Source organism: Mixophyes fleayi, chromosome 5 (assembly GCF_038048845.1).
Source record: "Mixophyes fleayi isolate aMixFle1 chromosome 5, aMixFle1.hap1, whole genome shotgun sequence".
Taxonomy (NCBI): Eukaryota; Metazoa; Chordata; class Amphibia; order Anura; family Limnodynastidae; genus Mixophyes; species Mixophyes fleayi.
Window position 1 is genome coordinate 104,011,583 of NC_134406.1, and position 27,518 is coordinate 104,039,100.

At 40.0% G+C, this 27,518-nt stretch overlaps 1 protein-coding gene across 5 annotated transcripts in view; it reads left to right on the top strand.

Moving 5' to 3' along the window:
• The window catches only part of GRB10 (growth factor receptor bound protein 10), a 146,882-nt gene that overhangs the window by 72,647 nt on the left and 46,717 nt on the right, over positions 1-27,518 (top strand). For all 5 annotated transcript variants that reach the window (XM_075212637.1, XM_075212633.1, XM_075212635.1 and 2 more), the window contains 2 exons: positions 13,057-13,273; positions 17,067-17,205. In XM_075212637.1, coding sequence (XP_075068738.1) covers positions 13,057-13,273; positions 17,067-17,205 — 356 coding nt within the window. The remainder of the gene's footprint in view (positions 1-13,056; positions 13,274-17,066; positions 17,206-27,518) is intronic.

Here is a 27,518-nt window from a genome sequence, read left to right on the forward strand (position 1 = left end):
GAAATCATTCCATCACATTCTGTAATCCCAGCTGTAATGATCTCACAATATTAAGATGTGTGATTTCTAATAAAACCACTGAGTGTCCAAGTGGGAAAGTCATGTTGCAATGACATCCCTTAGTTTATCTAACAGGATGTCAGTGGTATGCCTCTCAGTGAAGCCAATGATAGAGTAGCCTGCCTCTGAAAAATCTAGCATTGTTTGGTAGTGCTGCTGCAGGCGATTCACCAATCCAGTGGGCTGTCGGTCTCCTCTGTCACCCAACTCCGCTGCCTGGGCGTTACCCTCGACTCCTCTCTCTCCTTCGCCCCCCACATCCAATCCTTCGCCCAAGCCTGTCGCTACCAGCTACGCAACATTGCCCGCATCCGGCCCTTCCTCTCCCAGGATGCCACCAAAACTATCATCCACGCACTCATCTCCCGCCTTGATTATTGCAACCTCCTTCTTACCGGCCTCCCCCATTCCCATCTCGCCCCCCTCCGCTCTATACTCAATGCGGCTGCAAGACTCATCTTCCTTTCTCGCCGCTCCTCGTCTGCCTCCCCTCTCTGCCTTGCCCTACACTGGATCCCCATTCCTTACAGAATCCTCTTCAAACTCCTGACCGTCACTTACAAGGCGCTCTCCCAGTCTACTGCTCCCTATATCTCTAACCTCCTCTCCATTCACACCCCTGCCCGTTCCCTGCGCTCGGCCAATGACCGTCGCCTCTCCTCCACTCTGATCACCTCTTCCCACTCCAGAATCCAAGACTTCTCCCGTGCTGCCCCCCTTCATTGGAACGACCTCCCTCGCTCCATCCGTCTTTCTCCCAATCTGTCCTCCAAGAGGGCACTCAAAACTTACCTGTTCCTAAAGGCTTACCAACCTTCCACCTAACCTCTCCTCCACCTGTTCTTCTCCTCTCTCCTCCTGCCCCCTGTTCTCTCCCCACTTCTTCAACTTGCTCCCTGTGTGCCTGTGTTCTGTCTACCCTCCCTTAGGATGTAAGCTCATTTGAGCAGGGCCCTCTTCCCTCTGTTCTCCATACCTGCTCTTCTGCTCCGTCTTTACTGCATTAGCCTGCCTGGAGTCTCTGAAGTTTTGATATTTTTTGTTAACCGTTTGTGATGTGTTACCTTGTTTAGTCTGTTTGTGCTGTGTACGGCGCTGCGGAACTCTTGTGGCGCCTAATAAAGGATAATAATAATAATAATGTGATCTTTAGATTGCCCAATGTACACTTAACTACAGATATGTGGAACTGAGCAGAGTGGCATTTTGTAGCCCAATAATTTTCTTCTGGTACAGGTGAGGAATTGCTTGTAAAATGGGGAGATGGAATTTGGTAACTGGGACACAGGACCTCAAGTAACTGTCTAAAACCAGCTGCATTGTAGGTATTTGGCACAGTTCTTATACTAGCATAGTCACCATGGTGTCTGTGATCTGCTTTGCAACTGGGTGGACGCTTTCATACCTTTTCTCAGGAAAAGTATTGTTTAACAGTTAATAGGGAAGGAGTCTTCTAGCCATAGCAACTTGGATGCAGGACTAACTCTGATCGCTAGTGAGAATATTGATGAAGGTGTTTGCAGGTGCTGGAATATGGCTGAGAAGGCAGCTGGCTGATGGATTGTCTGGAGTTTTTTTTGTGTTTTTTTTATAAGGTTTCTGATTTTCCCAAAAGCTTCCCATGAACTCTTCAAACGACGCAACATGGATGAAGTTCCTAGATGGTTAAGGTCCCTACCTCTAGTGACTGTGGCTTTGCAAATGCTACAGAATTTGGGTAAAAATTCCACATGAGGTGGATTTTTTGGTATTATGCCCAGGCATGATCACTGGCATACCAATACAGTCTTATTACTGACAAGAACTGCTTCCACTGGTGCAGGACTTACACAAACATCCTCATTAGCGCCACCATCGGCTGCACAAATATCCCTGTCATCCTGTTGCAAATCCAAAGTGGCATCCTTAGATTCTATATCACTAGCTACACTTGGGCTGCTCATCCACACAGAAAGGTCAAGCTTGCCAGTGTCTCTGCTAGATAAGCACCACCCACCAAGACATGGCAACCTGCTGCAGAAAGGGCATTATGGACATTTTGTTAAATCTAAACCACTTTAAAAGCCTTTGTATTACCATGGTCACTAAATTTAGAGATGGAGATCTAGCTGTAATTTTACTTTAGATTAGATATCAAAATAGCAATTTCTTTTACCCGTTAACAATGTTCAAGCCCTGCCTTCTATGATTAAGGCACCATTTGCACAAGTGAATTAGGAGAACATAGCTGCTGACTATTGCCCAATTACACAGTAGCACATCTGCTTTGTATATAGCAATAACATTCTTATGCTTAATTTTAATTCACATGGACAGCTATACAAAACCATTTTTGTTTTGCATGCACAGTACCTGTTATGTGTCTGGAAAGAGGTTCTCTATAAGGCTAAACTCATTTTGTTTTGTATGCAACGGTCTTCAATACAAGTTTGAACTAGTGCAGACAAGTGAGTGCTCGTTTCAAATCAAAAGCAGATGCAAGAAAAGAGTAAGAGAATGCTACAGACTTACAATATGTGTTATTTGAGTAAGCCCTCAAGTACAACATAAATGTGTAGTGGTGCAGTTGAATATGTTCCTTTTTAGAGTGCATTATTTCATTTTTTATTTTTTTTTATTTTTTTTTTAAAGGAGTTTACTTTTGTGGGAGGGGATTCCTATTCACCCTATTTAATATTAAATTGGGAAGTTCATGCATGTTATGAACTCAAATAAGTTGGCCGTATTGGATGGCTGGCTGATGAGCAATGGGCACTTGATTACCACGCCTGTAGCAGTCATTTGTATTTAGTACTTTGGGTACTGTCACAAGGCATGACAAGTACAATGCACAATTTATGCTCTGCCATTCTCATCTTAAAAAGGGAAAAAAACTAAAATAGTAAATTACATTCTATGAAAAGAAACAAAGTTATTTGAAGTCAGAATAGCCCTAGGGGCTATACGGACTTCATAAATCCATAGGTTAGAAATTAAAATAGACCACCATAGAGCCTTGATTTATGGAGACGATAAGAACCATTTAGCCTGCTAGTTTATTAATCTGTATCAGGGGTTCTTAACCTGCCAGATTTAATCATGAACTACATCTGTAGTTCCTGCCCTATGAGCATACACCTGAGGAATTTTCTGAAGACTACTAGGAGAGTCTCACTCAGGATAACTATTCTGTTCATCTATTCCCCCACCCCTTTACACTTTATTCAATGATATTTAAAGCCTTCTCCATGGACAACAATTTTTCTTTCAAGTGAAGGTCAGGACAGCTGTTAAATGTCATCTCACAGACGGATGTATGGAACAATTTCTAGATGTTTACGTATTCCACAGAAGAACATCGATCAGTATTCCTAAAACAGACCATCATTGGGATGAGTTTCTCTCATTCGATTATATGGTTTTGGACAATATTTACCTAAGCATTGAGACAATGTACTCACATTTTAAATGATTTTATAATTTGCTAAAAACAGATTTTATTTTCTGACTGCTTAATGGTGTGAGCCATTTTGTTGGTGGGATAAAATTTAGATACCCCAGTGGTGTTAGCCTTTTTATTGGTGGCATACACTTGGATTTTGTTCTCGTGATTTTCAGACATCTGTTTCTCTGTGGTGAAAACTGATATCATTAGGTGCCCTCCTCATGTGCGTTTAGTTCACAAGAAAGTCTATTAAGTAGTCCATTTGCAGCCAAACCTTCTACATCTGATTAAGTGCTCTGCATGAATCGCGTTGGATGGTTGTCACATACTATATGTGTGTGTTGCTGCTTGTTCCGGACCTGTGACAACACTGTTTATGAGATGTATCTGAATCAACAAGTAGTAAAAAAATAGGGTCCAAGGGGCATATTCAATTGTTGTTCTGCGCCGCAGAAAAACTATTAGTCAATACGGTAACTTGTAGCTGGATTTCAGCTCGCGGCTCAGGGAGCTGCGAGCTGAAATCCAGCGAGTAAATTACTGTATTAACTGTTTTTCCGCGCACGATTACCATAATAACGGTAATCGTGCGCGGACTGTGGGATTTTTGGCGTTTCCGCCAACAATTGAATACGCCCCTAAGGGGCATATTCAATTGCGATCCGATTCGCGGTAACGCGCGTTACCGCAGAAAATGCGCACAACTACCGGTAATACGGTATCGCAATAACGTGGATTTTCGTACGCAGCCCTGCGAACAAAAATCCACGTTATTGCGGTAACGCGGATTAGGTTTGCGGCCGTTCCGGCGCGAATCGGGATTGGAATTGAATATGCCCCTAAGTGTTTAACGGTTTGAGAATACTTGGAAACATTTCTACACGTGTGGCTCTTTTATATTCCTTAGGAATTCATCATTGTCTTTGTATTGGAGTTTTAACCTGGGGTTGTTTTAAAAGGATTACATATAAGGAAACATTTATTGCTATATTGTATGCAGTTCATTAGAATCATATGCATCTATTCGGTGTTAAAGAGCCAGAGAGCACTCGGTGCAGTAATCATTTTTTTTTTTTTTTCATTTTTAGATTTGCTCTTTTGCTTGTTGTTGAGCTGAAGTAGCTGCTATCAAAATTTAATATATTTCATATCTTGGAGTGCCAATTGTGTATATGTACAGATTTTCTGACCATGGCAAAAGTACCCATCTCTTCAAAATGTTAAAAAAAATAATCTTGTTAGTCAGTTGATTTGTAGAATTCCTTACTCATATCACTTTTGGAATATAGAGTAGTTGATGGGAAAATAACGTTTACTATGAACTTGAAGAAAACAGTATAAAATCAGTGGTCTCAATTGTGTACAGCCATGAGTGATCAAGTGACTGAAAATCCAAATTGGTTTCAGTTTAAGTCAGATAGTGTTTAAATGTGCAGCCCACCTGTTGCAATACACATCAGCCAAGTATAAGCTAAAAGCCAGCATTTGCCATTAAATAGGTCATGACAAATAGATTTAAAGCTTCCTGGCCCTAAATATGTAAGCCAAACAGAGGACTAACATGCTGCAAATGCAGACAATCCAGCTTTTTGACTGAACACGCAAAATTACATCACCCCACTTTATGCAGAAGATTGAAAAGAAGATCCGTTATCTTGAAGGTCACCTTCATAACAATTAGTGTTTTGTTCAACTGTACATAGCCTGTGAATTTACTGAAAAAGAAATGGGCTGGCACCAAACCAACTGGGAAAAGACAGCATGGGGGAAGCCTTATTTATGCAGTCTTTTAAACTTCCGAATTAGCAATGGTTTCAATGAAACCACAATCACTTCATCAGTAGTGGTCTACACATCCTCTCTGCTCTAAAGGTAAATTTAAACAATATAGTCATTTACCTTGCTCCACAAAGGGACCTGTGTCTACCAGGAATGGATAAATAGTATATGAGTGTTGTACATAACTAGCTCAGCCTAGTCTACATTTCAGCAGATTTTAGTGCCAGAAAAGCCAATCTACTCGGGCTTAAAAAGCAGTAATGAATGTTATAAGAACTCCACATTCAACAGCCTAGAAGTAAAGGAAATGTTGCTTATACAGAACAGAATATAAAGCAGCACATAGTTGAATTAAAAAAAGTAAACATGAGATTTACAACTTCATGTAGTAAGAGATGTTCTAGGACCACATTTAATACTAGTGAAAGCTTTGTTTACCAGATAAAATGAAAATCTATTGTAAGTGGTATGGATCCATGGATTTGCAAGTCTTCCTCCTAGATCAAAGTGGATATACTTGCTATATTCCTTAGTACAGATGATTTTAGGATGCCAAGGTCTAACTTTGAGTGGTATTATTGAATCTGCAGGGGTTCCAAGGGGCACCTTAATGAAACTAAAACCAAGAACACTTACAAATTTAGGGATCCATTTATGAAGCCCTAAACCATTCAGAAACTGCTTTTTATGCAAGTAAAATATTTACTAAATTCCTAACTCAGGAGATGGAGATCTCCTGCATTAGGTAAACTACCGCATTAACCAGTCCCCATAATAGTCAAGAGGTACTGTGGTTTGGGATAGTAACCCGGAGGAGAGTGGGCAATTTTATCAAGTTTCTCACTGCAGCTTACCTACAGAGTGGCTTTGCTAGTAACCGGATTTGAAAGGCAAGTCATCACCAGGACAGCTTCCCATCAGAAGCTGTCCACGGATGATTTTTTTAAATAAAATTCTTTAAAAAAAACCTCATTGTTGCAATGACATTGACAGGGGCAAAACCCTGGTAATTAAATAGGCCCCTTAGGCTATGTAGTCGAACACTGCAGCTAGTGCTCATTTTAAAAATGTGAAAGGGTCCTCTTTTTTTTACAACATGCCTAAGGGTATGGGTTACACTAAGTCAATAGAGTAAGGGTTAAAATAAAATGTAAAAAGTAAAAATGTATTTTAAAACACTCACTCACCTTGGTGGTCCAGTGAGGACTGCATTTGACAGGGTGGCATAGGGGAACCATGTATAGCGGCCAGCACAGTGGCTTAGTAGTTAGCACTTCTGGCTCACAACACTGGGGTCATACTTCCTGACCAGGGCCTTATCTGTGTGGAGTTTGAGAGGACACCTACGCAAACACAGGGAGAACACACACTCCAAAATATACTGGTAGGGTAATTGGTAATTGATAAAATCGACACTAGTATGTGTTAGGAAATTTAGACGGCAAGCTCCAATGGGGCAGGGAATGATGTGAATGACAATATTCTCTGTACAGTGCTGTGGGATTTGTGGTGCTATATAGATGGTGCATTCCAACTGTGTTAGTGTCAATCGCCACCATTTAATGGTGTGTAACAACTCTTAAGAATAATTAAAGTAGTGGAGTTTGTATGTTCTCCCCGTGTTTGTGTGGGTCTCCTCCGGGTGCTCTGGTTTCCTCCCACACTCCAAAAACATACTGGTAGGTTAGTTGGCTGCTAACAAATTGACCCGTGTGTGTGTGTGTGTGTGCGTGTCTCTGTGTTAGGGAATTTAGACTAGGCCCCAATGGGGCAGGGACCGATGTGAGCGAGTTCTCTGTACAGCGCTGTGGAATTAGTGGCGCTATATAAATAAAATGGTATTATATTCTATTTATAGATTGCATCATATCTTGCAGGTATAGAACATATCTGCTATTTATATAGTGTCACCAATTCCACACAGTGTTGTACAGAGAACTCGCTCACGTCAGTCCCTGCCCCATTGGGGCTTAGTGTAAATTCCCTAACACAGAGTGACTAGTAGGTCAATCTGCTGCTATTAAATTGACCTTAGTTTTCGGAGTGTGGGAGGAGCACCCAGAGGTGACTCATGCAAAACAGGAAGAGCACACAAGTTCCACACAGATAAGGGCATGATCAGGAATCAAACTCCTAACTCCAATGCTGAGAGGCAGAATTGCTAACCACTAAGCCACTGTTGCCCATACCAGCTCTTACCTGTATGTTGCAGGAATTCAGAAACCATTCTAATCTGCCAGCTAGTTGTGCCATGATGAACTCAGCATCCCACTACTGTGGTTGTAATCCAAAGTGAACAGGGAGGAACCTATAGCTACACATCACCATTAAGAAAGCATGTGCCAGTGAAAGAGCCAGGTTGAAGGTTACTGAAAGAAAACTCAAGACAAGTTTGTAAAACCATCTGCACAATATAAGGTGACCAAGTAAGCCCAACCTGTCGGTGAACTTTTAATCTATTAAGTCAGCCCGATGCCATGTGCAATCCACAGGCGCAGCATTCACTGCAACCTAAACTGCTAAATAAAAAACAATACAACCTACTGACCTGTATAGCTGAGTGGCGGTACACATAGACCAAGAATAGTTTATATACCTCTAGACTTCTGTAACTTGTTCTCTGCCATTAAAGGGTTTAAAATAAGCAAAACTGATTGACATTTCAGTTTTGAGGCAGAACAGTCCATTTTGCACAACTGCAAAGTTCAGGCGATACAATCTTTCAGTTCCACTTTTGCTTTGCAGATCCACCCCAATTATATACAGAGGGTGAAAATTATTGAACACTTCAACATTTTTCTCAGTAAATATATATTTAATGTGGCTATTGTAATGAAATTTACACCGAATGTCAACAACCCTTGCAATCCACACATGCAAAGAAATGAAACCATAGATGTCCATAATTTACGTTGTGTAATGTGAAAATTATACAGGAAAAAAATTATTTAACAAGCTTCCAGAAATGTTATACTTTGTACAATAGACTTTGTTGGCAATGACAGCTGCAAGACGGCTCCTGTATGGAGAAACTATTCGCATGCATTGCTCAGGTGTGATTTTGCCCCATTCTTCAACGCAAACACTCTTTAGATCTTGAAGGTTCCGTGCGCTTCTTATGTGAACTCTGATCTTTAGCTCTTTAAATAAACTTTCAATTGAAGTCAAGTTAGGCGATTGGCTGGGCCATTCTAGCAGCTCTATTTTCGCTCTCTGAAACCAATAGTGTGTCCCGTTAACTGTGTGTTTGGTATCATTGTCTTGCTGAAATGTCCACCCTCATTTCATCTTCAGCATTGGTAGATGGCAGTAGATTTTTAATCAAGAATGTATGTACATTTTTCCATTCATCCTTCAATCACATGCAGTATGTGAGTACTGTGTACAGAACATCCCCACACCATGATGCGCTCACCTCCAAACTTCACTGTTGGTATGGTGTTTTTGGGGTGATGTGCAGTGCCATTTCCCCTCCAAACATGGTGTGTATTATGGCATCCAAAGAGTTCAAGTTTGCTCTCATCTGACCACAATATATTCTCCCAATATTTCACAGGCTTGTCCAAATGTTGTGCAGCAAACTTTAATCAAGCTTCAACATGTTTTTTTCTTCAGCAAAGGAGTCTTGCGTGGTGAGCGTGCATACAGGCCATGGCGGTTGAGTGCATTACTTATTGTTTTCTTTGAAACAATTGTACCTGCTAATTCCAGGTCTTTCTGAAGCTTTCCACATGGTCCCTGGTTGAAAAAAAAAAAAATCAGTTGTTTTTAAACACAGAAATTGAGGCGCACCCGATTGTGGCCGGTTTATGGCGAAATGTTCTTTCCACTTCCAGTAAACACTGTTGGGGCCATAAACTGGAACATTCAGGAGTTTAGAGATCCTTCTGTAACCAATGCCATCAGTATGTTTTACAACAAAAAGGTGGCGAAGGTCAAAAGAGCTCTTTGCTTTTACCCATAATGAGAGGTTTGTGAGAAACCTTCGTAATTACACCTTTTTATAGGCCATCACTGTGGCTCAATCAGCGGGCAGGATTGCTTTCTAATTACGGATAGATTTCAGCTGGTGTTTTGGCTTTCCATGCCTTTTTGCACCTCCCTTTCTTTGTGTGTTCAATACTACCCCCCTTCCCTCCCCCCTCCGTGTCATTTCACATTACACAAAACTTAAATTATGGACATCTATAGTTTGATTTCTTTGCATGGGTGGACTGCAAGGGTTGTTGCTGACAGTTTGTGTGAATATTACATTAGCCACATTAAATATATTTACTGAGAAAACTATTGGTGTTCAATACTTATTTCACCTGCTGTATTGTCCTTTTGCAGAATGAGTAGAATGGGGACTATAGTTCTGCTATAAGATGAACTCCCAGGTATTTTGAAAAATAACCCCCCATAGCCAGTTTTAAAGTAGGCAATGTACCAATGAGGTGGTGGTCTGCTAGAATTTGCAATTAAAGCTGCACTATGTCTTCCATGAAAATTGGATGGACTGGCCAACACTAGGTGCATTGCAATGATTAGCATTGCTGCCTTGTAAATGCACAATGCAAGAGTTATGGTGGCATACTAGACAAAATTAATAATAAAAGGTTTCCTAAGAAATCCATTAATCAGGTATGCTACAACATAGTAATGATGATGTTGAGTTCTATAAAAGTCTCCAATTTAGCTCCATTTCTGACAAATTGCAAGGGAGATCTTATTCCCTATATAGAAGTGGAGTAAGCTAGTCACTTTTCCTATGCATAACTTCCTGCTTGCCGTACAGCAGCTCTTATTTGCATTAATAGTGGTTAATTTAATTGAGAAAATCTGCATATTCCTCCTTCCACCTAATCCCCTTTCCTTGCACCAGTAACAGAGACCTACATTTTACAGCTATTAAAATAAGCCACCACACAAAGTGTTTGTTTGATGTGAATCTTGCCACATTTTTCTTCTACGCACTTGAAATTACAGCACCAGTTGTAGACAAGGTGGAACTTACAAAGGTATCGGGTACTATAGCATCACACCTGCTCAGTTCTCAGTCAGTGGTATTTTTTATATTTGAATTGTTTGCATGAAGTCTGCTCCAGCTCATAGTGCACATGGGCAGGTGGGGATGTGGGAGGAAGAGCATGATCATCTGTGATACAAGACATCAAATCCTATAATACAGAACAGTAGTATGAAAACTAGGAATGCTCCAGTTAGGTTTTCTGAAAACTGAGCCCCCACCCCCAAACATCCCACATCAGAGGATGTGGGAGAGTCGGCTCGGTACTCAACTAAAATAGAGGCAAAAAGTAATCGCCGTCTTACGCGTGTTTTGTATTCCATAAATACCTTCCTCCCTGGAGATCTGGCGCCATTTCTCAGACAGACACAGGAAGGCTAGCAGTGTTCTTGTCACTCTCCAGTGCCATTATTCACACAGAAAAAAGTTACTGTTTTTTCCAGTTCTGCTTTTACACATGTAAGGCAGTAGAAGAAACCATGTTCAGAAATTACGAATCTCTGAGCAGAGTCCATCCATGAGTGCTCTGTCTAAGCTTGACCTACACAAGTGCTGTGTGAATTTATGCATCAGGACAGGATTGGTCATATTACAGAAACTTAACCCAAATGAAAATGGAGTGCACTGGATACAAACAAACTAGCTAAACATTCTAATCCAAGGAGTTTATGAACCTCCAACTCATAAATGTAAAAAATAATATAAAAAAAAAAAGGGGATATATATTGGGAAAACTGAGCTATTCCCTCCCCCCCAGTCATAAACAATATGGCTCGTATAGGGGCCTATTTATGAATGGCTGCATTCTCCCCATCCTCCCCCCATTACCCCTTATTGCAACAATAACAGATGATATTTCGTGGCCATTTATTAGAAAATAATCCCAGGACAGCACATTTGATAAGTCTGTTCCGGCTATGACTTTACTGTAGCATTAACTCCGGGAGCGACCCATATTTTGAAATGCAAATGGGTGACCTTAATGCATTATTTTCAGATGGAGGGGAGAGCACGAGGGCTGTCTTAGAGGGATCTGAAGATCCCTTTCCTACGATGCTCTTCCCATAGGGCCAAACGGCCAGTGCCATCTTCAGATGACGTTGACCATCGGTGTCAAGCTCTGAAAAGCTAGGGATTTTCAGAGCTGGATTGGCCCAGACCACAGTACCCATTGAGAATTAAGGGGACTGCGGTTTAATGCGATAAGATATGCTATCGCCTGCGTTAGGCTTTTATAAAGTAGCTGACTTAAATATGCAGAAACAGCTATTGCCACATGATTTAAAGCAGGCCTGTCCAACCTGCGGCCCTCCAGATGTTTGTGAAACTACAAGTCCCAGCATGCCCTTCCAGCTATTAACAGGTTGTCTACTGGCAAAGCATGCTGGGGCTTGTAGTTTCACAACACCTGGAGGGCCGCAGGTTGGACAGGCCTGGTTTAAAGCTTGGTAAATAGGCACCAAGTGTCTCTTTGAAATGTGTTTCAAGGTATGAACTTAAGTAATTGCATCACAGTTTTATGTGTGGAGGTAGTTAGTGTATAGTAATTACGAATGTCATTGGTACAATATAAAACGCACATGGTATAGTGTAGAACAATATAAAAATACATGTATGATCCTTCATCCTTTGAAGTTGGGGAATCGGGACAATGTCTGCATGATGGTGTCCCATCATTCCATGTTCATGGCTTACAAACGCAGACCTGCTTCAGCCACCTCCAAATCACCCATTCAGTGCTGTGAGGCACCCATTCACCACTGCTCTGCTATGCAGAGCTGCAGCAATCTGGACATGCCGCCCAACTTTCGGAGCTATAACATGTTTTCCTTATCTGGGACAAGAAGGAAAACAGACACCCCTTAGCCCTTAACTTAACCAAAAATATTATCATGTGTCCTGTTTCAGTTTTGCACCCTTTGCTGTTGCTGCTCCTGCACAGCCCTAGAGATGGCACTGGTTAAACATGTTGACAGATGTCAACGAGTTTGCCATAATATAAAAGATCATACATACATTTTAGAGTGCAAGTTATAAGTTCAGTCTCAACTGATAAAACTTCTTCTGTATTTTTTACTCTATTAACCTAGAAATGCCAATTGCATTTCTAGTGCCTTTAAATGGAGTAGTTATGTGCAAAGTGCTAGGATAGAAGTAGTTGTAGTTCATTTTGGTGTACCTGCCACAGTGAAGGTAGCCATTTTGTGGACTGAAGAAAATTTCATGAGAATCTAGCCTACCAATTCTGGAATCTGTACCTTTTATGACTACTGTGCCTCCGTGCAAACCCCCTGTACAGATGTTGCGCCCCAGTTTCCACTAATTCTTAAAGTAGAAGGTTGGGGCGGCAGCCTCTGCTCATTTGTTGGTGTGGTGCTTGGTTGTGACATCATAGCTTGGTGCCACACTGGGACATCAGACATAAAGCGAGCAGCCTCACAGGTAAGAAGCTGACAGCTGATTCTCAGTCTCCGGCTGGCGCTCCATGTAGGGACACTATGGAGCCATTAAAAACAGTGAATGTATGACATTGTCATTCTAACCTTTAGCGACCACTTGGGTTTGCCTATATGTGAATTACAGCATTGGGTCTGCTTTCTCATGGATATTTGTTCAGCCAACAAAATGGCTGCATCCACATGGGGGGCTTACAGGTGCACTTTGAGTGTAAGTTTCCAGAAATACATCAAACTTCATATTTCATGGATTTGTAATATAGAACCACCATGTTTACACTTCAGTAATTTCATAAAATGTAACGTAGTTCTTATATTTCATTTCCTAGATGATGATGTTGATCTAGAGGCACTGGTTAATAATATGAATTCTTCGCTGGACAGCTTATACTCTACATGCAGCAGGGTGTCGGAATCTGTGCCACTCATTAAAAATGGTCAGCTAAACCGAAGCAAGCTATCAAACTCAGGAACAAACACTCTTCCGTCCATGCCACAAAGACAGAAGATGCAGCGCTCTCAACCAATGCAAATTCAAGCAGTAAGGTAGGAAGGGCCCCAATCCTGCATTTCATAAAATTAAAACTTTACAAGTGCTCTTGATTTTAGAAAAACAAAACTCAACTTGTCATCTTTGGATGCACTACATTACTGGCTACCAAAGTTTGTCTTGAGTATATTTATATTGAACTTTTCAAACTGTGTTTGACATAACTTTGAGATTATGGCTTCTCTTCGGTGCTCTTACAATTCTCAACCTATAGATTCTTGAACCTGTTAGATGAATGTGTTTCAAACTTCTAAAGTTTGCCACAATTTTTTTTTTTAGTGGTGAACATAGAGCACATTAGTGTGAGGCTTATTTAAAAAAAAAAAAAAAAGTTTTGTTTTTTTAAATTAAACATAACACATGTGAAAGCCACAAATTAGAATCTGGGTCTATTGATAGAGTATCTCTACTAGGCACCAATGCAAAATAAGCAGCCTAGGTAATTTTAAATGGCTGAGTCCCACTCGGGTCTGCCAACATTCTAGGACCCTGATGCATGTGCTGTTTATGGCCCATCCTTGGCTTATGGGGAGTGACAATGCAAACCACTAAGAAATTGGCTCTTGCAGTCACTCTCGCCTGTCTATAATCGATCTTTCTTCCGACCACAAGTATTCACCACCACCTCCTCTGGTTGAACTACATTGCTCACCAATCAGTTATCTAGTTATACCTAACTTGATAACTGTATTTGTGACTTGTTTAAAAGATTTTGCTTACTTAGTTAATTTTCAAATCTCTTTATTCGATGAGCAATATTTTAGTTGCATCTCGGCAAATTTAATTTATTAAAGAAGTCATTGCATAGGGAACCCCACATATTTAAGTGCAGTTATTTCTGGCTAATTGAACAGTATTTCTGTAATAGCCATAGTTCTGATCATGTTTAGGGTCCCTGTGATCTTATTTGAGTTACTGATCTATAGTTCCAGAGGAAGATGAAGAAACCCTCTGGAGATATTTCACCCCTTTCTCAGGGGGAAAACTTTTTTGTCGGGGCTTACAATGACTCTTCTATACAGATACTTATTTGCTATTTATAATGTATACCATTTCAAGGCACAATACCAGAGGGTAAGTGTCCCTTTCAACCCTGCTAAAACAGAGCTTACAATCAAATGATTTTTATCCTGCTCATTTGCATTTATGGAATTTATAATTATCCAACTGGTTTTACACTCATGCTAGGTAATACATATAAGAGCTTTAAACCAATTCGAATAAGCCAAACTTCTGTAGCAAGGGGGAGGAGCCACATGAGGTTGGTGACTTTTCCCACTGCACAGGCAGTCCAGGGTCCCGCTATGTTGTACTTGCTGCCCCCAAGCATATATTCGCCAAGTTATTGCAAACTGACATTGTATCACATCTAGGAATCAGATCTAAGTACAACACTAAGGTAGGCTAATAGTGGATTACTGACATTTTGGTGAGACTTTTAGGAGCGTTACCATTTGAAACAGGCGCAAGGCATCCAGCCACTTGTTGTAAATTTGAGTTTAGCTCCAATGGTGTACAGACTGGTAGAACTGAATTAAACCGTCTCTATGATGTGTAATACATTTGTTGTAATAAGTGTCGCAAACTGACCCCTATCTGTCTGAGTGGTGTGGCCTTTAGATTTTTCGGTGGCGTCCTAGTGCCCTTCGCTTTTTGCTTCAATCTGTCAGCACCTAAGAGCATTCAAATTCTAGATTTGCATCAGTTTTCATCTAGAAAACACCATTGATGGTCTGAGCTGTTTCCTGTAGTCTCAGAGTACGCAGTGTCAGACATACTGATATCCTTCTGGACTATTTACTTATAGATGCCTTATTCCACGTTTAGCTGTAAAATCTTGCATGTTTCACTGGCAGACTGTGGCCTCAAGTGATCAAAATAGTACTCAAATCATGCCCACAGCATAATAAAGTGACTGATAGTCAAGGCTCTTTGCATTTTGTGGAATGGCTGGCAAAAGCAGATCTCAAAGGCCATCATTGGAACTTCACCTGGTGAACAGTCTGTTCTGCTGCTAAATTTTGTTTGAAGGCAGCAAGATTTTGTTCAAAGTGCCTTCTTACAGACATTCTAAGCTGTGGAAGCAGATGCCAGCTGATTTAAGAGTGTCGCTGACGGTAAAGTTAGTTTACTGTTAACTTGCCGCCACATCTTAATCACACAAGTTAAACCAAAAATCATCTGAAACTGCTTGGCAGGGAGACTACCTTCAAAACTAAAACATGATTCATGTAACAGCCATCAGTAATCTTCATATAAATATGTAAACTTTTCAGGAACTTCTTAGAAATGTGGATTTTAATATATAGAACATGTGTCTTTCATGAAGGATGCTGCATTCAACCTTTTTTTAGACAGAATAATTAACACTATAGGTTGCTTAGCAAACTGCTTCACATTGTCTTTGAAAAAGCTAAGAATTTTGCATGGATACTGGTGTGTATACCTCTTAATTGTCCAGATCTGCACTGCTGGTACGTGCATAGTTGTTGCCATGTGTAAAAAGAGCAGGTGCACATGGCAACAAACGGGTTTTTTTTTAGATAAAGGACTGTTTTTGGACCATCACACATTGCTCTAGGAAGTGGCAGGATGCTACAAAAGGCCTGCTCTCCTAGAACTCTGGGATACCTACCTGGAATTCGGAATCTCCTGGACATTCCTGAAGAGTGGCCAAGTATGCTTACTATAGCCTTTGAATAGAAATCATTCTGGGTCAACGATTTTCAGTGGCAGACTTGTTTAAAAATAACATAGTACTTGGAAGTTTTAACTAAGCCAGAATGTGGTTTTAGTGCCTTTATGTACCCATCTTTGTTCCCAGCACTTGTTCTTATAGATTTGGGTCAGCATGTGTCTTTCCTTTAAAAGACCTTTAGGTACAAGTGACAAAGATCCATTCTCAAATTAAAACCCGCTTGATGTATACAGTGTTTAAAGATCAGGTGCCATCAGTCTTCCTGCATTAGTGTGATGGGATCCTTGCATCATTTCTCTGTACTTTATTGCATAAATAAAAGTCAATTAATAATTGGAGCTCATGTTCCTTCCACTATCGGTCTGTGGTGTTCTGCTTGTCTTTCTCTTCTGGCATCATGATAGTCGCATGTAGACTCACCCTCTACACAATAACATGGATGGATAAGTCTTTGCCTTGACCAAGATCTTCTGGAAACAGATGTGTTTAGCTACTAAGTCAACACATATGAGCAGGAGGTAAAGATTAAATCAAGTTAGGTGGTCAGACTCTAGTTGAAAAACCTTAAAATAAATAATCCTAATAACCTACTTGGACAAAAATTAACTAATATATCTGACATGGTTGTGTTCATCTTTCTCATTGCTATTGCTAGTTTGCCCACCCTTACATCTCATCAAGATTAACTCCGACATAAAGCCAGAACATTTTAGCATTTCTTTTCTGCTTGATAAGAAATGCCTGATTGCATGCAACCATTAAATCCTTGAGCAAGACTGGGTTGTAAATGTAACGCTACAATTTGTTACTCTTGCAATGACCATACTTCTAAAACTGTTATTTGCAAGGTTGCGTATGGTAATCTGTGATGACTTTAACATTACCATTGGTGCTCAAGTGTTGCCAGAACTGTGAACCAAATTGTATGTAGAGGGCAGTTTTGTACATAGAAGTGCATTTTATAGACTTGAACACTTAAATTATAAATGCATATCTTATTTGATTTGTATAAATGGCTTAGACTATTACTTGCCAGCGGTCACTACACACTTATTTCATAATTAAAAACGATGTCTTTCCTTTATCTTCAGACGTCTCCAAGAGGAACAGCCACGCACGTCATCTTTGCCAGCAATTCCAAATCCATTTCCAGAACTTTGCACTCCTGCGGGTTCCCCAGTACTTGCACCGGGATCCTTACCTCAAAATCAGCCTGTCGGCAAAAAGTGTGTAAGTATCACCAGTTTACCATAACGTTGCATATGTATTGGTGTCTAGCTTATTTTAAATGAAGTGTCCCATGATAGACCATGTAACTATGATTTTCAGTTTTATAGCTTGTGGGTACTTTTAGTACAATTTCCTGTACTAGTCAAGATTATTAGGTCTACATTTCACTAGCATTTCCTGAATGCAACGATTGAAAAAATGTATATATGCTATTGTGAAAGAGCACCTTTTTAAAATCTGTAAGGACTAGATTGTTATATGAAAGAAATAAATAAATCAAATTGACTGAAGTGATCAAAGCCCATTCTTCAGGTGTTAGACTGCAGAACGTAAAATGAATATAGGTTATTTGAGACTATTTTGAAATTGGTGGTAATTGGTAGTTTTAATCAATTTGCCATTAAAATATGAATATTGTAATGAATGAAAGCTTGCACTTACCTGAATACTTTTAATATAGCGTGGTATACGTCTGTTGACCATAAGTTATATGTTCCATTGCGGATACATTTTCCTTGAGTACTTCTATCCAGGAGTGATCACAATAGTAATCTGATGAAAGTTGAGATGCATGCTGTAGTATAGTCTCTATCTCGGCTGTTTCTGAGCTACATACATCTCTGTAGTGGTCTGATCATCTTCGTATTTAGTTGTGTAACTTCTGAAGGACTTGTTTCATGATGTACATAAAAGAAAAGCACAGTTTAGGGCTTAATGGGGATGCGGTAAACTTTCAGAGGTTGCGCAATAAATATACTTTGCTTGTGAAACTGTTGCTTGTGATCACTGCTGGATTTCCTATCAAAATGGCAAATTTTATATGCTTAGAGTAATTGTTTTATGTAGCTGTATGTTTTAAGTTTAAAGCTACATTAGAGTCATTCCTCTGTTTCTAGTAATTTTGGATGGAGGTATTTGTCAGTACGCAGGTAGCTATGGGTAAAACAATATGGAAGTCTGTACTAGATAACTCCTCGCCGTCTTCAGCATGTTGCGGGTGGTTAGTAATAGCCGTTAACGTTTCAAGAAGGCATCCAACAAATTGAAAGGGTTCAGACTGTTGCGAATATTTTCATAGTTTGTGCTTTGTGTAATTAAAAATAACAAAAAAATATCATACTTGTTAACCTTATGTTGGCCGGAAGATACTGGAGGGGTGTAGGGGCTGTCGTAATGCCTGTTTTTGGGCTTTTTTACAGTGGTAAAAGGCCCCAAACAAGCATTAAATCACGGGGGGCGGCGCCAAAATGACGCAAATCATGACGCCCCGCCCACTCCACCTGTACATGCCAGCTCTAATTTAGTGATGTGGGCAGATGTAGGAGAACCCCCAGCTCTCGGCATTATGGGAGACCTACCTGAAATTTTTTGAGTGTCCCAGGCATTCCGGGAGAGATGTCATGTATGAAATATATACATATTTATACCCTGAATAACGTGGTAAATCTTAAGTTTACTCATACCAAGCACTACTGGTCTGTGAAAATATTTTTAGTCTGGTTTCTCATTGAGAACTGAGTTTGTTGAAATGCCCCATGGCTGAGTGAGTGTTCTGCAGAGGGCTGCTTTTATTAAATTCATACTCTTCATTTCATAATGTAACACTTCCTCTTATGGGGTAACACAAATGTATCTCTGTATTAGGTTGAATATAGAATATTGAAATATATAGGCTATTTTGCTGCCCCTCACATCCACAAAGCGAAAATGGGGTATTCTTGATACAAATCCATATGGTCATACTCACTGCCTTGTGTACATTATGACCCTTAACTTCAGTCAGTAGTAGATACACAAGGCATGTACATGCCTAATGTACACAAGGCAGGGTAGTAGATGCACATTTGGTACAAATCCTGTAAATAGTGTGCAACAGTTTGAAGGGCATAATGGAAATGTTCAGAACTCTAACTTGTGCTGATGTCAGACCTGCATTAGGATAGTAGTGTTTCCCAAATGAACATCCTTTTATCTACTGCTTTTTACTATAGTCTCTAGTTCATTGTAATCTGTATAGCACTTCCCATAGTCTATTGCCTATCAAAACATGTAGGGATTACACCTAACAGATTATATACAAACAGTTTGAAGTCTATACCCATTAAAAGGGGAAATAACTCTCCCAGACCATCACACTTTCTGTCAAAAGCTACTCAAATGTCCATGTATTGTCTTCCCTAAAAAACACACGAAAATGATGTGGACGTTTTTCGGAACACTTGTAAGCGGAAGATAGTATTAAATACATGCTTTTTGCTAAGTAGTCTTTGATATGCGAGTTGGGATTTTACAAAGATGGTGTATGTGGTGGTCATTAATTGCTTAAGTCAATTGTCAATGAATCAAAGGATAAGAAACATTGCTGTAAATGAATACATGTTCATATTCAATTTTTGTGTGTTTGTACTGCCAAGTATAATAAATTATATATCTAGCCATATCCATTATATATTATACACACGGTTTAAACTTAATATCTAATTTCTACAACAGAATATACTGAAGCCCCTTAAAGCTGGGCTGTACAACACTCATGTATCTTTAAGGATGGCACTAAACTGTTTAGTTCTGTGTGTGCACCAGTTCCTCGTCAGAACTTTTCTTCTAAATGCAGTGCCCTTTGTTTGCTGACTTCAGGATAGCATATAAGGGAATTAGTTTAGCTTTGTGCCCAACACCAAACATTTGCATATCATGGCATCAGCAAAGTTGGACTCCTTTTTTAAGAGTCAATGTAGCTCTGGGGCATTTTATTTTTTGCTAATGAACAATTACCCTCGTTGGAGCAATTGGCAAGATGTGCACTTCTGACTTTCAGCCAGTTCTACCCACGTGGAGATCCAATCTGGGTGGCTGTGTTGACCTAGATTTCCCTGGAAAAACCCTCTTGTGCCGTTGATTTATGCTCTTGGGTGATGTGAAGCAGTGGAATGACTGAGTTCAATAAAGATGCTGAGGTCATTCTTGTGTTGAAGATCTTGGTGCATGAAATTGGGAAGTACAGTACCCTAATTGCCACACAATATTTTTGGCAAGTAAAGTCTGGCACAGAGGAACCCTTTCTTCATTTCTTGGCAGATTTTGTCGTTTTTTTTTTTTTTTTTTTTTGTGTGTGTATAAGAATACTGAAAAAAAAAAATTGCATTCAAATTTATTTACTTTGCTCCCTTCTTAGCAACTGCTTTACCACACCTTCCAAAATTCCACGTTCCAATACAATTAATGCAAAACGTCCCATTTAATGACACGTAAGGCATGGACCCATATGCATAAAATATCAAAACTGATCCAAAATTCACAAGATAGAACATTGGAAAATCCTGATTTTACTCGTGTCTTAAACTTTATTGCAGCAATTTCTAAGAGGGGTTTTCTATTTCCCCAGTTCGTCTTTGATCCCAGAGTCATGATATATAGCTTTCAATAATTAAAATTAAATGAAGTTTTGAATCCCAACCAAAATTATGTTGCAAATGCACCATTTCTAATGGAACACAAACTAAATCCACTTTAAAAGCTCCAGATGAATCAATCACAGAACTTTACACAAATATCTTTATATATTGGCTCAAGTAAATGCCAAATTAATATCAAGACAAATTGATCAAAAACACAGGCAGCATGGGAAAGACATGTGACCTTAATGAGCCAGATGTATTAGATCACATTGAAAATGTAGTGAAAGCCATCAGATCAGCTATACTGCAAGAAGTTCACATAAAGATAATCAACATAGCGTATATAATCTACAGGCACATTCTGGAGTTTTGGCTTATTCAGTAATGGAGGTTTTGCGGTGGGGGGGGGGTCTGGGAAATATTGCTGGGGAGAAAGGCATTCTCAGGACTTCAAATTCAGAGTGCAGTCTGGCTGAGCAGATAAAGAATACATGTGATATATATATATATATATATTGTGAATGAAATGACAAACCTTCCTATGTGCATTTCAAAAGTGGGGACACAGGCCAGTGACCTGAAATTAATTACAAAGGGACCAAACTTGCTACAGTACTACAGTAAAAATAGATATCCTAGCTATGGTATAAGACTCATGCACTATGTAAAAAGCAGTGTATAATCTTGTATAACGGAGACTATAATTAATATATATATACATATATAATTAGTCCAAATTTTCTGCTTTTATGGGATAAAATAGCACTGATTGTGACATGTAGTTTTCTGAAGCTTGCATTTAGTCTACACCAAAGGAGTAAGATAAATTTAACAGGACAGGAACCTTATGTGTATATTGATATTTAGAAATCTGTTTACTCTATGCTGGATAGAATGCTTATGGATTGGTCTAGAACAATCATTAACTGCACTTATAGTCCTCCTATCCCACCCATCCTGGATTAATTTTTAGATTTAGTCAAGTGCTGGCAACTGTCAGTCTGGGGGGCAAACTCAATCAAGTGCCCCACACTTTTCTACAAGCATGCTCTAACAGAAAAATGGGCATGACCTACAGTGTAGGCGTGTTTTTTTTTTTTTTACTGTGTTCTATATAGCCAATAAAATAAAAACTTGTCAGAGCTGTAATCAAATACAGCACCTACCAGCCCCATTTTACAAAGCACAGGCTATTCTAGTGACCTCTAAACAATACACAGAACATGGTCCATACCTATATACAATACACATCATTCTAGGGACTCCTACAGAATGTAGAGCATATTATAGTGACCTCTATACAATGTAGCCATTATAGTGACCTATATTTAATAGAGTATTCTAATATAATATGTGCGAAAGGCTGAATTGTAAAGTGTACAATAGAATCGCAGAGCATTTTATTGAGGTTATTAATCTGCCTACATTGCAATCCTCATATTAGCATTTTTTAATACAAATCTTTCCCTCTTGAATGTATACTCTACACCAGGGTTATACAAACCCAGATCTCAGGGAGCCCCAACAGTGCAGGTTTTTCAGCTCACAAGTGAAATTAGTAGCACCTGTGACATTTGTTTCAAATGTGTAATGAAAAACTGCTTCAGCAGAGATGGAAAACGTGCACTGTTGGCGCTCCCTGAGAAACACTACTCTACTCCATATCGAATGGCCTGCATCTGAAGCCGGCTAATAAAACTTGCTTGGTGGAAGACTTTCATGCGCGTCTGATGCTGCTAAGGGGCTAATGTTTGCACTATTCACCCAACAATCAAGCAGTCTCAAACTAGTATGCATTCATAATACTATAGTCAGATTTCCTGGAATGTCCGGGAGACTCCCAGATTCCAGGTTGGTCTCCCGGGAGAGTATTGCAGCCTCCTGGATCTGCCCACTTCACTAGGAAGTGGGCAGAATAGATCCAAAACGGCATTTGGCCCCACCCTGCTGTAAAATGATGCATTTGCGTTCTTGCATCACAAGGCCAAAATTTGCATAGCCCCATCTCTAACACGCCCACCTCCCCAGGCAGCTCTCGGACACAGACTTGAGAGTCGGCAAGTATGGTTTATATACAAGTAGTAATGTATAGGTAACAGCACTATTGTATTCAATTAATATCCTATTCAAAGTTTTATATGGAGTCAGATTATGTAGCACCATACAGGCAAAAGTGCAAGTGAAAAGTACAAGAATGTAGTCTTGTATTGATATTCCCTTAGCAGTATTCCTAGATCAACACACAATGGGTACAAATTGGACATAAGAGCAGAATGAAATTCTATATCAAAACGGGTATACAATATACAGGATAACTGCATATGGTCCAAGCAGCAGGCACAACAAGACTATTCAGCGTAATGTATAACAGGGATATACAAGATAGAACGATGGACAAAAATCATAGGGTATAGAGGACCCTGCTCATGAGGGCTTACATTCTAGAGGGAAGGAAAGTGAGACAACAGGAGTATACAGGCATGGGTTAAGGAAGAACAGGTTAGAATGGAGGTGGGAGGGTGGTTTAGGAAGGGTGGGCAAGCAAGAGGTGCGTTTTGAGGGAGCATTTGAAGTATTTACCTCTAAAGTTGGCGATAGCCTGCTAGGTAAAGAACTCCAGAGGTGAGGTGCTGTGCAGGAGAAGAAGTCTTTTAAGGTGGGGATGTGAGGCAGTTATAAGTTGGGGGTGAGAGGCGAAGGTGTGAGATGGAGTGGTCTAGTAGGGTTATATCATGAGGACTTTAGAGAGGAAGCTTAGATTAGGGCAGAAAGCAGACCCCAGATCTCTGGTAGCTTGATGATACAGAAACCCTCCCACTGTAATCTGATTTAAAAAAAAACAACAAAAAAAAAAAAGACGTTAGATCTCTAGTGGATTTATAATGCAGTCCACTCATCTGTTGTAATAAGTTAGACACCAGGTTAAATGTAATATAATCTTTATTGCTACAGAGAATGATATCCCCTGCCCTTAAAATTAGACCTCAGCCTTCTGGGGCAATCCATTTAAATTAACTTGCCTATCCTGTGGTCCCTCAGTGTGCTGTACTGTCGTGTAAACATTCTCCACTCTAGGCAATTAGTGGCTGGAACTATCCACCAGTCAATATGTAGCTGCACTTTATAGATGCGCCATGCTGCTGACTTTATATCATGCAGTGTGCAGCTACAGGTAACTGGTGTACCCAAAATGCAAAAATTGTGTCAGTTTTGCATAAAATGTTGCATTTGTTTGCAATGTTAGAAGTGTGCAGCCAATACTACAACACATTATTTCTGAGATGTGCATAGATCAACCCCTTACAAAATGGATTAATACCACATCTATGTACTGGAGCAAAACTTTGTACCACACAAGCTGTCCATATTATTCCTAGCTAAATGCACACTTGTGACCCACCTCTTTTTCCCTCATACACAAATGAGAACATTTCACCGCTTGAATTTAATAGCAAAGAGTATTTATGGGGTAAAGTTGTAATAGACCAAACTGTGTGCAGCACAGTGGTTAGAATCACTGCACGACAGCACAGCCATGGGTTTGATTCCAACCAGGGCACCATCTGTGGGGTTTGTAGCATTTTTCCATGTTATGAGATGCTCATTGGGGTGCTCAGGCTTCCTCCCCCAGTCCAAGAACTTATTGGTCGGTTAATTGTCTCCCCCCCCCCCCCCCCCCCCCCACACAAATTCATATTGTGAGAAGGGGGCAAGTTACCGTGGATGGGAGTAATGTGAGGGATTCGGTATTCTCTGAAAGCTCTGTGTAACATGATGGTGCCATACATATAACTGGAAATTATAAATATTTTAATGGCTTCAACTCCATGCAGCTCTGCTCTGGTCTTATTTCTAGGTTAGGGACATATAATAGAATGGGCAGGGGATAAGTACACTCTACACTTCACCTGCTGGATAGAGAACACATAGGGGCATATTCAATTGGCTTTCTGGTTCGTGGAATTGTGCCGGAACAGCCCGTGAAGTCAATCCACAGCACCGCAATAATGTGGATTTTCGTTCGCAGCCCATAGGGTTGCGTACAAAAATCTGTTATTGCGGTACCGTATTACCGGCAATACTGTGCATGTTTCGCGGTAACGTGCGTTACCGCGATCTGAAAAGCTAATTGAATATGCCCCATAGAACGCATTAAGTATAGCTCTGCATGCTTAACTGACCGGTATACAGGCTGAATGAACAGTTGATAACTGCTACCCCATCTCTAAAATATATAACTTATGGGGGCATATTCAATTAGCTTTCCGGTTCGCGGTAATGCGTGTTACCATAAAACATGCGCAGTATTGCCAGTAATACGGTACCGCAATAGCCTGAGCACGTATCTCATATATATATATATATATATATATATATATATATATATATATATATATATATATATACACATATACACATATACTTCTAATATGAAATTAAATTAAATGATATTCTGTTGTTGGTCTCAATAATACATGTCATGAAAATCACACAAATAGAATGACGCCAACAATTTGATTCTTTGAAACAGAGTCTTTCTTGTGATTCTGACCCTTGTATAACTTTCAGTGACTCAGGTCCACTTGATTCTGTCGTATATTGAATCCCCATTGACTCTGTACAGTCCAAATATAGTTTCATGGGGTATACATGTAGAAAAAAAGTGTGAAACCAGTATTCGTGTATATTCTGACTTGCTAATAAATAAACTATAAAATAGGCACATTGTGCACTTAAAATTAGGTTAACTGGAAACTTGTGGTTCCTTTGTCTTGCAGGTCTCCAGATTTCTGACTGATGATTGATAAGTAGATTGTATGTCCTCCTTGGTATTGTGTACATACACAACTCGATAGGATCTAGATAGTGTGGTAGCAGTGTGTCTGTGCACAGCTGTAGTGGATCCTGTCCGCTTGCTTAGATGCCCATCAGCTCACAATTAAAACATATTAAAATGACAAATAATTAGGACATGCAAAAGACTATAATCAAATGTCAAGACTTAGAGAACAAAACGCATTGAGCTAAGGAAAATTATACTATACATCTATGAAACTTTCTCAAGTTCAGCATTGTCCTCTTGATGGTCTATCTTTATATAGTGCGTAATTCACATGGGAGCTGTTAACTAGTCAAACCCTTAATCACTAATCATTAATCACCTGAGTTAACAAGCTATGTCCGTAGTCACGTTGATAATTGTGGTTCACACGATCCTGATCTTTATATATATATATATATATATATATATATATATATATATATATATATATATATATATATATATATATATATATATATATTAATAAAGCTCCTATCTTTAAGCCTGAATACCCAAAAGGGCTGTTTAGATTAACTAGCATTACTTTGCCTAATGTATCCTAATTTGTTCCTGGTTTGTAGCTCATTATATCCTTAAAGTATTAACAGGATGAGTAGGAAGGGAAACACTTAACCCTTCAATCTTGCAGCAGACTGTTGGATCCTTCCCCCCCCCCCCCCCCCCCCCCCTCCCCCCGATATTTTCTGAATCAAGGCACCTGGCTTGTTACAAGATGGCAACAAAGCAGCTAGACTATTCTTAGAGTTAGTATCTGCTGCCTGAGAACGTCACCAGAGCTCTTCTGCCGCTGAAATCATAGTTGTGTCTGTCACCCAGTAACCCGAATGCACTCTGTTGCTGAGATCACCTATTTCCTGCTCCACTTGTTAGTGGCAACTCCTGCAGTTTATCGCTGTCATCTCTCCAAGCATGCTGCTGCAATCACCTATTACCGGCTCCACTCGTTAGTGGTAACTACTGCAGATCATTGCTACTATCTCTCCAAGCGTATTGCTGCAAATCACCTACTATCTCTCTGTGGACCATCACTGAGCATTACTCAATAATCCTACTAATTTGTGGCTATCTAGTGCCTTCATTCTTCTCTGTACTAGGTTCTCTATCACCACTCACAGGGAACTCCCTTAGAGGGCCGTGACCTGCAGGGTGGAAGCTGCCAAGCCCAAATGGGAACCTCTGGTGAAAACCTTCCACTTTGTTAGATTCCGTGCCTCTGGGTGAAGTACCATAAGTCCCAGGCAGAACAGAAGGACCCCACTCATCCTAGTGAATCCTGACAGTCTGGAAAGACAGTGGTATCCCAAGAATCCACACAAAATAATTGTATTCTTCTCTGCATAACCTCAGTGCTTATAAACAAGTATCAACTACTCATTTTCTCTTGAACATCCATATGAAGAATTTCTCCCAATAGGTCTCAGCGCTCTATGCTAAGACCCGGGTTGTTGGATCCTAAACTCACAGGGTGTACCCTGGGACTTCTAGCTCAAGTCACGCAGACAGGAAACAGGGAAAGATACAACAGTATCTTTATTAGAGATTTGCCTAATACAAGTTCTCTAAATCGGCAAGAGGATAAAAATATTTGAATATAAGCCAGACCAACAGATCCCAATAAAGACCAGTTTACCGCTAAACTTTCCAATACTGTCCATGATTAATGCCTAACCGATCCAAATGTGATATGGTTGTGTAGGACCACGGGAGTCTGAGTTGCTGTTTATCAGAGCCAACATGTTTGCAAGTCTACGATTATAGAATAAGCCAGGCAGAGCAAACAAGTATGCAATCCCAAGAAAAACTTGTAATCCAGAAGCCGTGACTCCAATGGCAGTAGCTTTTAGAAGCACTGACACACACCCCTGGAGCTCCCTTGCATCCTCTATTTAAAGATGTTGCAATTCGTACAACCAGCGTCCATCCTGCAAATGGTGATCTTAAGAAAAGGTCTCTGCTAATTGGTAGAGTTCAGTGAGGGGATGTACAAGAGAATAGTCCACAGGCCTGATGCTGGACCTCATTATCTTTCTTCCCTTTCACTTGCTCAATGGAAAATATTACTAAATGACTAC